This window comes from Quercus lobata, chromosome 7 (assembly GCF_001633185.2).
Source record: "Quercus lobata isolate SW786 chromosome 7, ValleyOak3.0 Primary Assembly, whole genome shotgun sequence".
NCBI classification, from domain to species: Eukaryota; Viridiplantae; Streptophyta; class Magnoliopsida; order Fagales; family Fagaceae; genus Quercus; species Quercus lobata.
The window spans coordinates 9,518,831-9,536,735 of NC_044910.1; the positions used below are offsets into that span (position 1 = coordinate 9,518,831).

The 17,905-nt window shown below is 33.5% G+C and overlaps 2 protein-coding genes across 2 annotated transcripts; both read left to right on the plus strand.

Annotated features, from left to right (window-relative positions):
* Positions 1–1,868: 1,868 nt before the first annotated feature.
* Positions 1,869–3,564, plus strand: LOC115951537 (protein FAR1-RELATED SEQUENCE 5-like). The gene is made up of 2 exons (XM_031068719.1): positions 1,869–3,468; positions 3,554–3,564. The coding sequence occupies exons 1-2, from the start codon at positions 1,869–1,871 to the stop codon at positions 3,562–3,564; spliced, it is 1,611 nt and encodes a 536-aa protein (XP_030924579.1).
* Positions 3,565–6,167: 2,603 nt separating this feature from the next.
* On the plus strand, positions 6,168–10,121 carry LOC115954316 (F-box/kelch-repeat protein At3g06240-like). The gene is made up of 4 exons (XM_031072238.1): positions 6,168–7,373; positions 9,032–9,265; positions 9,343–9,465; positions 9,534–10,121. The coding sequence occupies exons 1-4, from the start codon at positions 6,243–6,245 to the stop codon at positions 9,918–9,920; spliced, it is 1,875 nt and encodes a 624-aa protein (XP_030928098.1). The 5' UTR covers positions 6,168–6,242; the 3' UTR covers positions 9,921–10,121.
* Positions 10,122–17,905: the final 7,784 nt, after the last annotated feature.

Sequence of the window (17,905 nt, forward strand, 5' to 3'; positions counted from 1 at the left end):
AAATACCCTACACCAAATTATCTATTTTACACTATATTTCATTAAAATATCAAATTTTATTTATTTTTTAATTGTTTTTATTTCTTTACACACAACAATTGCCGTCAATTCTCTTCCTTTATTCTCAGGATATGTAAAGAAAGAATAGTTTCAATATAAATTTACATGGTTATTGTAGCAAACTTGTAAATTAACACAATTATACATTTGGGCTGATGTGAGTTATTTTTAGATAAAACTGTGTAAAATTTTCACATTTTTCTATTATACACTCACTAATATGAGTGTCAAAGCAAACTTGCAAATAATTATACATTGACTTATGTGGATCAATTTTTGTCAATTTTGGGGCTCTACTTGCTAGTGGCATCTACCAGTTGTTTGCATTCTTAGTCCTGCCAAATAGTTTTACAAGACAAAGCTAAATGCTCAATGTTCAAAAGGAGCTCCAAAGTTCAAACTCTTAACTACCGAAAATATTAGCACACCTCCTTTTTGTTTGGCAGAACTGTTTGGGAAACATTTCTTAGATGCGTGGAATACGGTACAAGCATGCCTGATGTGATTCGTGTGAAAGGAATGAAATAGTCACACATTCAAAGATGTTATGAGATCTATTGACTAGTTGAAGTCCTTATTAATTTGGACTTTGTTTGATTGACTCCGGCTTGGGGATTTACGTATTGCACTCTGATTTTTTATTTTCACTTCTATTAGACTTTCTACTTGATTTGCTTGTAATCTTTATTACTTATATATATATATATATATATATATATATAAAGTAAGTTGTTAATGCAGCATCGTAATTAATTCTCACTTATTAAAAATGCATTGGGATGGAATGCAACATCGTAAAGTAAAAAACTTTTGATCATTCTGAAGTAAAAAATTTAGATTGTTTCTTATCTACACGTGTATAAAATTTTGAGTTTATACCAAAAAAAAAAAAAAAAAAAAATCTTAAAATACAATTTGATGTTCCTAAAAAAAAAAAAATTATGATGAGACCAATTTCAACTAGGGATGGGCTCCTCTCCCGTTTCTTTTTCTCCCGTTCTCTTCAGTTTTTAAATGGATGCTTGACATCTGGCAGTTAGATAATCTAAGGATGTTCATTAAGCCACGTCACATGAGCAAAAATTTATCTCATTTAACATAGATTAGTACAAAACTCTGCTTCCCGCGCTCAATATTTTCACAAAAAGTCATTGCGCTAAAACCTTTGAGCAACCCGCTAAAATATCTTACAATTGCAAAATCTTCCAGTCATTCGAATTCCAACCCAGCAAAGAAGATTTTCTTTCTACTGAGTGTACCCAAGATAAAAATCTTTACATCATTCCAACTTTAGTGAGACCACAAAGCAATCCCCTGTTTAGTGAGACCACAAAACAGAACCGTTGTTGATTTTAACAGCTTACTGGAATTGAAAGTTCTGAATTCCAATAGGTGCTCAATCATTCTCTGCATTATTTATTTGTGTTTTTTTTTCCCTCCGTAGTTTTTATACTCTTTCCTAACAAATAATTGAATTCCCTGTTTGATTTGGATTTGTTTTTCTTTTTGCTTCACTACTATTTTAGCTTTTAGACTTTGAAAATTATTTCCTAAGTGATCAAAACAATTGCAATCAGTATTCTTAAATCTGATTTGACTTCCTTATCTAGTATTATCAAGTATTTGTTCAATACTAGTAATTCAATATTTAGTAATGCAGCAAGTAAACATGGTTATTCAGTTTCTTATTATTTGTTTTATTTTTATATCATTGACTGTTTTATCAACAACACTAACTTGTTTTGCTTTAATTTGGTTTTTGAATTTCTCTTTAGGTGCTCCTCTTTTCAAAGTTACTAGTCAGTATAATGCCTATAATTAGTGATGAACAAATATGCCTTGAAGGTGATAAAGAAAATGAAGATATTTATGCTAATATTATGCAGAATTCTGATTGTCAAGAGAAAATATCTGTTTGGAAAATGGAGTTTGACTCAGAAGAGCATGCTCACCAATGGTATAATGAATATGCTAAAGAAGTTGGATTTAGCATTCGAAAGCAATGGAAAAATGAGGATAGATTTAGTGGAGTAATATCAAGTAGAAGATTTGTCTGTTATAAGGAAGGCTACAGAAAAAAAGACAAGCGAGTGGTTGTGAAAAAGCCGCGAAAAGAAACTAGAACTGGTTGCTTAGCAAGACTAACTATTTCTCTTCAAGCTAATGGAAAATATCAGGTCATTGATTTTGAATCAAATCACAATCATGAGTTAGTGGATAAGTCATGTGTACACATGTTACCTTCTCAAAGAATTATTACTGATGTTCAAGCTATTGAAATTGAGTTGGCAGATAATTCAGGTATACCACCTAAATTGGCACATGAATTGATGAGTCGTCAAGTTGGAGGTAGAGAAAATCTTGGTTTTACTAAGCAAGATCATAAAAATTATTTGAGGACTAAGAGGAAAAGAGATTTGCAGCAAGGTGAAGTTGGGGGTCTTTTGAATTATTTTCTTGGTCAAGTATCAGAAAATCCATCATTCTTTTTTCGAGTTCAATTGGATGTTGAAGACCAAATCACTAACATATTCTGGGCTGATGCTAAAATGATTTTCGACTATGGTATATATGGTGATGTGGTATTCTTTGACACAACTTACAGGACCAATAAAGAGTGTCGACCTTTTGGAGCATTTGTTGGAGTAAATCATCATTATCAACTAGTCGTATTTGGGGCCTCTTTGTTATATGATGAAACTAGTCAGTCATTTGAATGGCTATTTCATACATTTTTTGAGTGTATGTCTGATAAAAAGCCAAAGACAATATTTACTGACCGAGATCCTGCAATGGCAAAGGCAATATCTTTAGTGATGCTAGAGACTTATCATAGATTGTGCTTATGGCATATTTATCAAAATGCTCTTAAAAATCTTAATCATCTATTTAAGAGCCAAAAAACCTTCAATGCTGATTTTAGAAGTTGCATATATGATGGTGAGTATGAAGAGGAGTTCATTAGTGCTTGGGAGAATATGTTGGAAAAATATGATCTTCAAGAAAATGAATGGTTGCAAGATCTATTTAAAGTGCGAGAAAAGTGGGCTATGGTGTATGGGAGAAATACCTTTTCTGCGGGTAAGAAAAGTACACAGCTTAGTGAGAGTTTCAACTCTCTTTTAAAAGATTATTTGAAGTCTGATTTGGACATAGTACAATTTTTCAAACATTTTCAAAGGGCTGTTGATGATGTCCGTTATAATGAAGTTTGTGCAAACTATGACATGAGCCAAAAAATTCCCACTTTGAAGGTTAATGTTCCTTTGTTGAGACATGCCAGAGATATCTACACAGGAGCTGTTTTTACTATGTTCCAAGATGAGTTCGAAAAGTCATTGATGGTGGTTGTTGACACTTTTCATCAAAGTGGACCAGTTTCTACATATAAAGTTCATAATTGTGAAGGTTCTAGGCAACATACAGTTACATCTTCAAATGGTTTGATTACATGTAGTTGTAAAAATTTTGAGTTTGTTGGAATTATGTGTAGCCATATTTTGAAAGTACTCGATGAGATGAAGATTAAGTTGATGATCCCTGAACAATTCATATTGAAGAGATGGACCAAGAATGCAAGGGCTGGAACTGTCTTGGATATTCATGAGTGTGAGGTACAAAGTGACCCTAAGCTAGAAATGCGAGCTCGTTATAGAAATTTATGCACCACTTATGTTAGATTGATGGGTAAAGCTGCTGAATCTAAAGAGGCATCTGATTTCCTTCTAAGTCTTGCAAGTGAGTTAGATGCAAAACTAGAAGAATATTTAAAGATTGAATCCCCGTGTGAGACCCTTACGCCTTCCTCAATGTCTTGTGAAAATCAAGTCATCAAGAGCACATGTACCATACAAGCAAAAGGTTTAAAGAGAAGGGAAGTTTCGCGTGGGAGAAAACGGTTGAAAGGATGTCTTGAAAAGGGAAATAAAAAAAATAGAAGCAAAAAAGTCCAAACTCTCGCATCTAGCTTAACTCCTCCAACCACATGTTCCACCACCATGACATAAACCTCAGGTACTTATTGTGATTTTATATCCCATTGTTGAATTTATCACTAGAATTGTGTGTGTGCAAGAAACTATTGCTCACTTGATACCACAACATAAATTTTATCTTTAAAAAACATAACATTAAAAAAAAAAAAAAATCAATATGGAATTGAATTTTTGGACTGTCTTAGATGCTACCATCTCATACTTTTACTCATTCAAGTGACTAATAAGAGGTTGGATGATTGCAGGGAAGGGAGTGATGCCCAAAAAAAAATCCTTTTTTTGTACAGCCATGAGCTCCATCTCCTTCAACTTAGAAGCTTATGCTGTAGCTAGACTGCTTGCATCTTCTGGCTACCTCAGATTGCTTTTCATTGTTTTATTATCTTTGGTAGAAGTAGGACATCACAACCAGTGGTGCTAAGTTTTAAGCATGAGAAGTAATCTATTTTTGGCATTGCTTATAATATAGCTTTTGGAGAAACTTTGATAGCATCCAAGTTGAAGAGATCAAATGACCCATTTTTCTCTTTCTTGTGTCTTAAGAGAAATTTCTTTAAATTTTCCTACAAAAATATTCCTTTTCTTATGCTCTCTTGGAAATTAATGGAGTATTAGCTATATCTTTAAGTAATTTTGTAATCAATTGCTTAACTCAGCTTTAAGCCAATATGAGATAAGCAATTATGTGTAGAAAAGTGTAATATTCCAGTTGCTATGATGTGCTTATCTTGTAGCTCACACAGCAAAGTATTTCCTAAGGCTTGCACTCAAAAAGGAAAGCAAATACAACATCACTGTCATAGAAGAAATTGCAAGATTCAAACACAAAGTCTAATGCATTTGTAATTCTTGAAGCAAACAAGTTTTGTCAAATTGCTCCATAAAAATTTCCTGCAATTCATATTTTTATACCTATTCTATAATATCTCACGCAAGGATACAAAGAAAAAACAAATATAGAGAGATCCCATTTGTACTGAATTCCAACAAAAAAATTTCATTAATCAAGATAATGTACAATGGTTACATGAGCAAAAAATACAAAAACAAGCCTTGCATTCACCCAACAAAAAAAAAAAAAAAAAAAAAAAAAAAAAAGGGACCCTACAGCCTTGCATTCACCCTTGTTGATGAGGTACTTTTACAAAAAAAACAAGCTACCACCGGCCTAAGCATTTTCACAAACACCTTCACAGCATTTCAAGGGTTACTATTGCTTCTCTTCACAAGTTGCTCAACTTAGTCCTCAAGGGTAGTGCATTTCAATCAGAGAAAGGAAGCTTTCAATACAATTGTTGTGCTACATGGTAATGCAAAATGAAGGAAGTCATAAGTATACTCAAATTTTTGCCACATGTGTACATGGCAAGATGTGCACAGGGAGCCATGCCACTGGCTGTGCCTCTTGCATATCCAAAGTAACTTACACTAGGTACATGGTTACCAACTGTTGTGGATGCCGTGTGTGTGCCATGACCATAGAAGTCTCTTGAAATTAAAGTCTTCTACATTGGATATATTCTTTCCTGCGCCTTGGAATCCTTTGCTAGCCACATGTATTCCACTACTATCTTTTCATTCTCTATAGAAATCATTAATAATTTAACACAAACTGAAAAAAGAGCTCCAACTTTAGCAAGAGATGACTTCTTTGATCAAATTTCTCCCTTTCGGAAGAATACACGATGCACCCAATAGATTGATGAAAACTGGTTTCGGGAAGAATTCACTATCTTAGATCTTCTCATTTCAAAAATTAAGGAAAGGAAAAAGTAAGAAATACCATGCAAGAGTGATGTTGAAGCTGAATCAAAAATTTGAGAGAGATGGAGAGCGATATTACAGGATTTAGTGGGAATGAGATGATGGAAGGCGGCAAGGAAAACAGTGAATGTGTTTTAGTGGGAAGCAGAATCAGCAGATGATGGAAGGAGTCAAGGAGTCTTTGTGAAATATGACGTGGCTTGATAATTGATCCTTAGATTTAATCTTACCAGATGTCAAGCATCTATTTAAAAACTGAAGAGAACGGGAGAAAAAGAAACGGGAGAGGAGCCCATCCCTTTCAACTATATCTGTTTATTTATCTAAAAAGTAAAAAGGACAAGACCTGTGGCATATTTCAGCCTACACAGTACACACCTACTTCTACTTGTTGCGCATTTCCTTTCCCTAGTCCGATTTCCGATGTCTAAACTCAGGAGAGATCCGAATTTGTCATCGGAGCGTCTCGCAGACGACGTCGTATTCGACATACTGAGTCGGCTGGCAGTGAAATCCTTGATGAGATTCAGGTGGGTTTCAAAGTCTTGGAACTCCATCATCACAGACCCCATTTTCATCACCAAACACCTCAACCTCAACAAAGCCAAATCATTATCTAACAACGACAACAATGGTTATCTGCTATATTCTGATTACGACGAGGATGAGGATGGTCCTGGTACAAGTCGGGAAGATCTGGGTACGGCTATTTGCAATACCGACCGCACATTTACCGAGATTTCCAGGTTTCAAATTCCCTTTCTTTGTGTCGACATTGTTGGCTTCTGTAATGGCATGTTCTGCCTTATTGGTTATGAGGACTTTGTATTCTATTTGTGGAACCCAAGCATCAAAATGTTTAAGAGTATCTCTCTTCCTCTCAAAAAGTTCGACGGAGAGCTGACTTGTGGTCTTGGGTTTGCGTACCATTCCCAAAACAATGACTACAAGATTCTCAGAATTGTTTGTGGCTATGAAGAATCAGCGCTGTCGAGAGAGGCTCAGGTCTACACATTGAGTACGGATTCATGGAGAAGGTTTGTAATATCGTTTGGCTCCGACCACAATGCTGGGTCTATTGATCAAACATTTCGAGACCCATGTTTGTTTTTTAATGGAGCTCTGCACGCTTTAGCGTTTACTGAGGACTGCAGTTACAGTTTGTGTTTTGATGTCAATGATGAGACATTCCAAAAGATAATACTCCCGGAGCATGACTTTTACGACGGCCAGTTTTCCCTTGCAGTGTTCAAGGGATCGTTGGCTATGATTGGTTTTTCTGTAACTGAGTATTTAGATGTATGCTACATATATGCGATGAGAGAGTATGGTGTGGTTGATTCTTGGACGAAAATAACTGTAGAATTAGACGACGTGGTTGATAGATTCTTTTGCTGCGTTGACAATGGTGAACTTCTATTTTGCTGTGGCTCAAAGGTAATTTCATATGACCCTGAGAGTCCAAACGCGAACGACCTTGGAATTACTGTTGGACTTTATAGTTGGGTGCGTTACACAACTGATCCCGTGGAGAGCTTGGTTTTACTTGGTCAGGTAAATATGTCATCTGGAATTTTGAAGATTAGTTTGTATCAAATGTTAGACTTCTTGAATATTTTTAGCCAAAATGACAATCTTTGCGATGTTTATATTGACAAGCATTTTGCGGCATGGCATCATATATGCACTTTGCATATTAAATGATGCTTTTATTATGTTGCCTTTTCAGACGTATCGATTTTTTAAACAAAAAAGTATTATCTTGGAGATTGTGGCTATCATATGCCAACTGATTTTTGTGTCAAGAACATTGTGCACTTCTCAAAAATGACAATTTCATGGTGTAGTACATGCTTAGCCAACATAATCTTATTTATTTTTATGCAGAGACAATATGAACTAGTTGGTGAGCTTAGTCTCTTAGGCTTGGTCTAAATAAAAATGGGAATGATTTCAGCAATCTGTTTGGGATGCATATAGCTAATTTATTGGTCCTCAGCAATAAGTCAAATTGTATACTTCAATATTCTAATAGCAGGATTTTGATTTTTGCTCACATGCGTAATTGCTTATGCATTTTTTTATATTTGTTAAACTGCTGGAAAATGTTAGGATTTTCTGTAAATCATGAAATTATTGATATTGTATCTTGTTTGATATAAGCCAGTTGAGGTGGCGAGAGAGTCGATAGGTGGGCTTAATGATGTAGACAACATATATGCTTGAATCTGCTTTAATTTACTATACAGCAGAAGTTCATGTCAAATTTTTGTCTTGAATACTACCATTTCTAAATGCTTAAATACTTTTTCATGCTTTTACATTATTACATCTATTAATCTTATAAATTATATGCTTTTTTAGTTTGTCTCTACCCAATGATTGTTATTGGTTTGTGGCTTAGAGAAAACGTGCAGCAATTCAAATATCTATTTAGAACTCATTAGTTGTTTGATAAACAATTCTAATTTTTGATCCATTAATGTATATGATATTTGCAAATGTAAGTGATTGAGTCAATGTTTTCTGCCTCTGTTTCATTGGTTAAGATACTAATAATGATGCATTCTCTCCTTTTTAACATATTTTCCAGATTGAATGATTTGGTATTTTAGTTTGCTTAATCTATTACTATTGGCCTAAGAATTTAGATAGACCTTTTTCACCTCACGCTCGAGAATAATTACCATGCATTTGATATAAATGAAATATTACACGGCTGCTTATACTAACCAATGAACCTTTTTTGTGATGGTCTTTTATGGTCTCATATGAAAGCTGCGGGAGAATTGTCATCGTCTGCAATTGCAAATTGTAGCATATAATCCTTTACTACCATTTAAGATATTAAAGTGTAGAAATTGGTAAAAGTAATACCAATTTTGCCAGAAGAAGTTCACAAATAGAGGTGGAAATTAATGTGATTGGTACCACATCAACATCATAATAAATAAATTTCTTGATTCTTTTTTTTTGGTTTTATTTTTTTATTTATTTTTTATTTTTTAATTTATATTTTAGTAGTTGAAACATTTGTATACTCTTATGCATATTATTTATTTAACTTACGACTATTGTTTTAGGATTGTTGTGAACATTAGTTGACATGACAATGACATTGTCAAGTTCTTCCTGCTTATCAAGTATAATGTTATTTTGCTGTAGTCCTAATGACAAACATGTTAATCAGTGAGATTAGCTTATGCTTTCAGGGGGAAAATGAAACGAATAGAGAAACTGAAGCTGAGATGGAGACTGATACTTCTTTGAGTCTTGAGGAAAATTCTAGAGAAACTGAATCTTCTTCGGATACTCTTCCCCTTAGTTCGAAGTACCCCTCTTTACCTTCGTGGGAAGTGCAAGTGACGAATGACTCTGGAGAATTTGAAACCATGCTTGTTCCACGCTCAAAGCATGTTCCTTATGTGCCATGGACGGGAGGCCCGGTAATCTGCTTGGGGTGTGCATGCCTCTATTTTGCCTTTTCTTTTCTGTGCTAACCCACATGTTTTTTACTTTGTAGGCTGAAGCAGATTTTGTTGAGGAGTGTTATTCCCTTATTGAGTCCATGAAGATCTGGATTTCATCTAGTTCCCAATTATCTTTTGTCCGTCAAAATGAACTCTCTCATGAAATCGGCCTCTTGGTATGCATTCCTTTTGTAATATTGTTTTTGCTTGAATATTGACTAATCGATCTCCAATTTTCTTGCAGCGGAACAAGGTGGAAAGTCAAGCAAGTACCATAAAGACTCTTGAGAGATGTCTTTGTAGTTTGGGAACTCGTGATGTTGGAGGATCAAGTGATCCCGTTACTGATTCAGTTGGTGGTATAACTCCTTCTCGGGCTGATGAAGGTGATCCCATGAACACTACAGTGCAAGCCAAAGAGGATTTCTCTCAACACATAAAGCGTCTTGCTCCTCAAGATCCTTCTCACTGCCAGGTTCATGAGAGTACAACTTTGGCCACGTTTAGATCCAAATCTGGACATCTTCCTTCTGGTCAACAGATTAGCCTCGATGATGATGATGATGAGGAAGACAAGGAGCAGCACACAAAACCTTTGGCACAACGTCATGGAAAGAGAGGTCATCTGTGAGCACCTGCAGCAGAGCATCTGTCTTTTTTCTTTTTGATTGGTACAGTTCTGTTAATGTGTAGGTAACTTTTCGGATCCAAGTAAATGGAAAACAATCCTTTAGGTAAATGACATTAGCTCAATGCCCTCGTTTAGAGGGGTCTCTTTTGCACCTGGATGGATTCAACTAAATTTTGAGATGTATCTTGATTTTTCTGTTTTGATTCGCTTTCGCTTTGAGTCTTAGATTTTTTATGATTGTGGCCTTGATATTGATGATGGTTGATAATTGAATCATTAGAATTTAGTTTGGAAAGGTTTTAAGTGCAGGAAAATAGGCAAAAGAGGCTAGGAGTGACCCCTGCGGCAGAGTGCTAATCAAGATACAAAGTGCTAATGGGCACTTTGTGGTCCTTGATTTTTCAAGTCTTGTGAGTACAAGTTCCTTAAAAACCAAAAAAAAAAAAAACCTTCATTTTTGCGAGTCTTATGAATCTAGATTCGTTTTTTGATTTACCTTATCCTTGATGGGGGTTCTTGTAAAAGAGATAGTTGTCCTCTTAAAGCATTGTTGTGATGTGAAGACTGAAATTTATCCAGCCAAGAGAGAGAGGGCTCCTCTAAAGTTTATGGCTATTATATTTAGGGATAATTATAGTAAACCCACCTGGGGTATGGTTCGTTTTCACTTTGCCTACCCGTGGTTTAAAACTTTACACTTTGCCCACCCAAGGTCACTTCTGTTAGTCTTCCGTAACCCGCCTCTCCGTTTGCCGTTAGAAAAACACATTTTTTGGCAAAAACAAATATAACAAGAATAAAAAAGCTAGGGTTTTTCATTGCTCATGAACTTCAATGAGAATAAAGTGGAGGAACAACAAACCAATCAAATGGCTCAATGAAAACAATATCAACAATTTCACAACAACTCAAAATTTTGAACCAAATTTTACAAGAAGACCAACATCTCAAAACAACCAGCAACATTATCAACAAAGAGAGAGTGAGATAGAGATAAGCCAACAACTGAAGTGTGAGGTATAGAAAAATCTAGCCCTGGGTTTAGATCATGGTAGATCAGCCATGGGTTTGGTGTCGTGGTGGTCGTTTGGGTGTTGGCTGGGTTTCAGTTCCAGCATTGAAGTTGAATCAGTGACTGGGTTTCAGAGGTGGGTTGAATCAGCGTGTGTTGCTGAATCGGCGTCGTGGGTTGTTGAATCGGTGGTGGGTTTTTAAATCGATTTCGGTGGCTAGAGCTTGTTTGAATCGATGAGAGTGGTGGAGATAGGGAGATCAGATTGGCGGTTGCGTTTTGCTTCGGTTTTAGTTGTTGAGTTTTGCATTTTGAATTATTGTGGGTTTCAGTTATTGTGGTTTGAATCAATGGTTGGAGCTTGTTTGAATTAATGTGGAGAGTGGTAGAGCCATGGAGATCAGATTGGTGGTGGGTTTTCTTCCTGGGCTCTCGGATTTCGGACACCCATTTGCTCCATGTTCTCATCATCGAAGAAACCAACTGCATCCTCGCTGAGATCTAGTTTGACTCTGACCCATCGAACTTGGTCAACGAACAAGATCACTGTCTCTGTCTCTAAAAGAAGAAGAAGAAGAAGTAATGGTTCTATCAAGGAGGCGATTGAAATTGTACTCTTCTTCTTCTACAACTCCATAACCCAAGCTCTTTCAAAACCCCATAACTTCTCTTTCAAAAAATTCAAATCCTAACTTTTTGATTCGTGTTATGTTATGTTTTGGTGGTAGAAGTTATTTTTTAACGGAAAAGCCAATAGGTGGGTAACAGAGCCCTAACAGAAGTAACCTTAGGTGGGCAAAATGTAAAGTTTTAAATCACGGGTAGGCAAAGTGAAAATGGGCCATACCCCAGGTGCGTTTACTGTAATTATCCCTTATATTTATTTAAACTTATGGCTATTGTCTTAGGAGTGTCATGAACATTATTTGACTTGTCAAATTGTCAAGCATAGTTCCTACTGTATAGCAAACATAATCTTACTTAATTTTTGTTCTAATGGCAGAAATGTTAATCAGCAAGATCTGGTTATGTTCTTAGCCATTAGCCGTCAAGAGAAGCATGGATATTCGCTAATTGTATAAGATGCATAAGGTTGACTCATTGGTCCTACCATTATAGTTTCTTGGTTAGGAAATTGGTGTCAAGATGTACAAGAGATTAATGATTACTAAATGCTTCAATGCATTCTTCAATGCATTCTTCATATACAATTAGTTCTTTTTCTTGGATTATACAGTGCCTGCATGCCTGGTGTGGTTAGTGTGGAAGGAACGAAACAACCGTACATTAGAGGATGTTGTGAGATCTATTGACTAGTTGAAGTCCTTACCAATTTGGACTTTGTTTGATTGGTCTCGGGCTTCGGGATTTCCACATTGTACTTTTACAATACCTCTATTGTAAAAGCATTCATTGCGAGAATCGCTCATTCGTTCACAAATAAGATTTTGTTGCAATGGATCAATCTGTTGCAAATTATTTTATTTTATATGTAATGGTATTGTATTGATTGATCAAATCTGGTATTAAAAAACAAAACAATTGACAGATCAAATCGGTTACACCCAAACAAAATAATCCATGAGGGCCACACTAATGAAATCACATTTCAAATTGTTCAAAGATGATCTTGGTAAAACTATTTTGATGTTAACTCTGAAGACATGATTTTCTCGCCAAGGTGTGCAAAAAATGAGTCCGTGGATAGCTTTATTTCTTCTTCTTTTTAGCAGGAGAATACTCTCTGTTAGTAATTGCATCTATATAAAGATTAATTGGCCCCACCAAATTAGACATGAACTATGTAAAATGAATACTATATATATATATATATATATATATATATATAACAATTTTACATTTAAAAAAAAAAAACTCTTATCACTAAACATAAAAAGAGAGAAACAATAATGGTAACTTTTACATTATCTTTACTTTCTTGTTTACTGGAAATGTATCTACTAAACAAATGAAGAGATCACTTGTATTGTAATTTGACTAGGTGTAATGCTAAAGCTTCATATCATACTAGACTCATCAACGGAACTAACCTCTTGCATGAACAATAAGATTTTCAATTTTTCACAGCCCTGATGTGAAGATCATGAATGTTTTTCACTTTCCATCTCATTTTTCTCACTCATTCAAAATATATCAACCGCAATTGATTCAATATTTCATTCTAAACTCATCAAAATAAACTAGTTGTAGTTGAAAAACTTACTATCTATTCACTTGAGGTTTAATTTTTTAATGAAAATTTAAATTAATTGGGGCACAACTTGAACTTTGTATCAATGACAAGACAGACATACTAGGTCAGTCCTATAAAGTATTAACAAGACAAACACTCCTATGGTCAAAGAGCCCAAAAAAGATCAATTTGGTCATTACCTGAAAGAAAATTAGGATTCCAGAAAGTAGTAAATTAAACCTCAAACACAATGGGTTGAAGATTGGAGTTTAATATATTATTTTTTGAAATCTCAAGATTTAATTTGTTGCTTTTGAAATTATAGGGTATACTTTGTTTAATTTATTAGTTATGAAATTATTTGGTTCAATTTGTTACACCTCTTAGGTGCAAAATAAAAGCAACATTGCACTAACTCAAATATTTAAGGGTGGGGCAACTCCAATTTTTTTTATGATAATCTTCAAAATGCTCAATATTTTTGAGAAGATAATTTATGGTTAAGATAGAGGTTCTATGAAAAACTTTATATCAATGCTCAATTGATTATTTATGGAGATTTTGGAATTTCTTTTTCTTACAAAACTTGAGGAAGAAAAGATATAGTGATACACGCATATGTTGTAAATTAGTTTTGAACTTAGGTATGATTGGAACCTTGGATGCACTACTTAATTTTGAGGTATAGAATTAAACGAATGCTAGCATTCAATGGTCTATGGTGAATCTCAAAATTGTGGATTTCCCTTGTTGTAATTTTTGGAGACTACTTAGGCCTTTGAATTTTGTTGAAATTAATAATTGATGGAAAATCAGTTATTGGGGTTAATCTAAATGAATGGGCCTTGAAACTTTTATTTCACATTGAAAGGAAGTTAGAGAGCTATTTAGACTAGAGATATGTATATCTTAAAAGAATCTTATAATTTTCGTAATATGGTTGTTCTTAAACTATGGATAATTGAGTAAGAGATTTTATAGTGGTATTGTATTATGCAGTGGAAACATCATGGCTCCACTTGCTTTGGAAATTTTTTATCTTACAAATCTTGGGAAGGAAAAGTCTACGCATATGTTGTGAAATAGTTTTGAACTACGGTGATGGGTGATAAATTTGTATAGTACAATTGTGGCTTTAGAGTAGCGTAGTGGAAGCATGATAATTCGTTCAGCTTGTGATGAATTCAGAGGACTGAATTCTTATAAGTGGGGGAGATTGTAATACCCCGAAAGAAGAAGAAGAAGTAAGGTTATTTAAATAAATTTGTTTATGGGGCCAATTTTATAATTAATATTTCTAAGGGGTTTTTTGAAAATAAGGTTAAAACCCTAGCCATATATATAAGCTTATTATGTCAACATATATGAAGAGATATTTTGAGAGAGGAGACTATCGAAATTACTCTAGAAGAGAATGTTTGACTGCACAATTGAGGTAAGAGTTTAAGAATTTCTTTCTTGTCAAATCTAAGTTTTTCTTTAGAATTAGAGTATTTTTTTTTATGTGGGTATTTTGGCTAATAGTGAGCCTATTTAAAAAAAAAAATCCAATGAAATATGATGATGTAAACGAAGAAGGAATTAGATCTATTTTTCCCTGCCGGTGTTCCGTTAACTGTAAGTGCTGCACAGATTTACCGAATTGAGTTTTGGTGAATAGCAAAAAGTTATGGTGTAGGCCAGTAGTCTGATATTACGGAGGTAAAATATATGTGTCAAATAGTATTTTTCTGTAAAAGCATGTCAGGAGCTTGATTTTGGTTTGATACAGTGATTTTCTTAGTTTTGTCCTCATGCCAAAAGAGAACTATGGTTGGCGGCACTGGCAGGAAAGAAAAAAAAATATACATTTATATATGTATATATGATAAATGGAATTACCACCTTGAGAAAGCAACGCCAACCCCTTTTCTTTGTTGTTATTATTATTATTATATTTGTTTATTTGGTTGGTTGAGGCATAAAGGGGAAGTCAGTAGGTCTAACATAAGTGATTATATATATATATATATATATATATCAACTCCCAAATATAATAATGGGTGATGTACTTTTGGCCCTTTATGCCCGTAGGTATGGTGTAACTATAGACTTGATTCCTAGGACCTATTAGTGGCAAAAATAAAGAGAGCAAAAATATTATAAATTACGTGGGATTTTGGTGTGAGTGGATAGTGGGCAATTATTGGTTATTTTGAATAGTCTCTCTTCTGGCCGATATTGTTATAAGTTTTTTTGAATAATTTGATTATTAAGTATAGTGTTTGAAAATTGTTCTAGGTGATATCTAAAGATTTTAGAGGAATTGTTAAGGAAAAGTTTCTTTTGGAATAGCTTTTAGAGGTAAGTAACCCTATCCTAATTGGTTTTATTTTGCGTAATTCTAACAACTGAAAATTGTTTACAATTGTTATAATTTTATTTCCATTGTATTACTGATTTCAAGTAAAGAATTACCACAAATATATCTGACTAATGAATATATGATGTATTTTATTTAATTGTTTTTAGCTATACTGATTCAAGGTAAAGAATAGAGAATTTTCACAAATATATATGAGCATGGAATATAAGATTTATTTTATTTAATTGTTTTTTTGCTATATTGATTTTAAGTAAAGAATATAGAAATATCACAAATATATTTGAATATTGAATATATGATTATATATACATATTTGAATAAGATATATTTTTGTTAGGAACTATGATTTGATATATATGATTATGGACAATCTGACTATGAATTGATTCTGATACCCAAACCAATGAGGGTTATTCATTGGTACTCTGATACCCGATCAATGGGGGTTATTCATTGATATTCTGATATCCAAACCAATGGGGGTTATTTATTGGTACTCTGATACTCAGCCAATGGGGGCTATTCATTGGTATTCTGATACACAAACCAATGGGGGTTATTCATTGGTACTCTGATACCCAGCCAATGGGGGTTATTCATTGGTACTCTGATACCCAGTCACGGGAATATAGCGTGACCATAGTCATAAGATTGTTAAGAATATGAATTACATTTGAATATTTGAACTATTTTGAATCCTTAAAACTACATATGTGATTTTGGAAATATTTGAGTATTTAACTATTTTGAGTCACTTAAATTGCTTATGTATTTTTTTGGAACTTATTGTAAGTTATAGCTTTTGATACCTGGAAAACTGACTCTCTTCTAAACCATCTATGATATAGTTGTAAGATTACAGTATGTGATTTATGTGCAACTTATTATTTTGAGACTATGAAACTTCTTTAGTATTTTGAAAACACAGAATATTATAACTTTGAAAACACATATTACATCTGATTACTTTACAGATCTATTGCTTGATAAAACTTATTAGGAATTTGGTTACTTATTGAGTTATCAATTCACCCCCCCCCTTTTCCCCCTCCAGTTTCAGATTGTGAAGAATAGCAAGTTTTGAGAGTTTTGATGTTGTGTTTTGAGTAGGAAAAGAAGCTTAGTGATTTTGGGATTGGATGGTCTTCTAATCATTTTATATTTATTGGCCAATTGGCATTATGTACATGAGGTTTGGATTTTGTTCCTATTAAATTATTGGAGATCTATTTTATAAAGAAATTGTTGAGGTATTTTGGATTTATCTATATATATATATATAAAATCGAAACTTTTGAAACTCCCACAATTTTCCACATCATCATTTTAATTTAAAAAAATTTTAATTTTTAAAACTAAATAGTGAGAGAGTCCTAACAGGAGTCTCTTTTATATATATATATATATATATATATAAGAGACAAAATCTTTGAAAACCCTAAAGCAATCTCCTCTGTCCGTCTCCATTAAGAGAGAAAACCCTAAACTTCAATTTCTTTGGTACACTTGCTATTGCTTTTTCTCTTTTTTGTGAATTAGTTTTTTTTGCTTTTGTTTTGTATGGAGTAGTACTTTACAATATATAGTATAACTACAAGTATTGTAGTAAGTTTGCTAACTTTTTGTGTGGTTCAAAGATGCTATATTCTATATTATTTTAGATTATATAACCTTAAGCTTTACCTTATGGAGACGTATGTACAAGTTTTCAATTCCTTTTGTGTGGATATTTTCTCACAGCTGTGGAGTAAGGTATATGCACTATATGTTATCTTATGTTTTCTCTTATGGTGTTATGCTTCTTTGTTTATTAATTAAAGATTATGTTGGAAGCCTATATTATTTGCACCTTCAAAGTGTTCGACAATGTTTGAACCAAATTTTTCATCAATTAGGAAGAATTGTATAAAAAAAACAAAGCTTTCCATCCTTACTGAAATTGTCTCGCAATAATGACTTTTTTTTTTGTTTTGTTTTTATAATTTTTAGGTTCTGAATGTTTTGATTTTTAATTTTATTGTCTTTTGAAAGTTTGACCATCTAAATTTTTGGGTTCAATTTTTTGCAATATTTGAAACAGTTTAGCAAATTTCAACTGTTATAACTATGGATTATTCTCTTGAAGGTAACCTATCTTTCTCTTATATTTCTCTATTTGGTAGTCATATATATTTTGTTTTGTTTCAATAATTTCTAGGCAGTGCCAATAAATTTTCTGATTTTTTTTTCCCTTTCGAACGTTTTAACATCTGAACTTTGTAGTTATTTTTGTTTCAATATCTAAATTTGGCTTATTCATCAAATTATAACTCAAAAAGATATGAGCAATTCACACAATAGTATAGTTTCATAATCAATTTAAAATTTTATAAAATTATTTTAGTCTATTATAAATAGGTAAGTTCCCGTGCGTT

What these genes read in the sequence shown, in the direction of transcription:
- LOC115951537 (XM_031068719.1), top strand. Translation starts at nt 1,869, where the DNA reads ATGCCTATAATTAGTGATGAACAAATATGCCTTGAAGGTGATAAAGAA.
- LOC115954316 (XM_031072238.1), top strand. Translation starts at nt 6,243, where the DNA reads ATGTCTAAACTCAGGAGAGATCCGAATTTGTCATCGGAGCGTCTCGCA. An exon ending in GCTTGGTTTTACTTGGTCAG is followed by an intron (nt 7,374 to 9,031) that starts GTAAATATGTCA and finishes TTATGCTTTCAG; the next exon opens with GGGGAAAATGAAACGAATAG. An exon ending in CTCATGAAATCGGCCTCTTG is followed by an intron (nt 9,466 to 9,533) that starts GTATGCATTCCT and finishes ATTTTCTTGCAG; the next exon opens with CGGAACAAGGTGGAAAGTCA.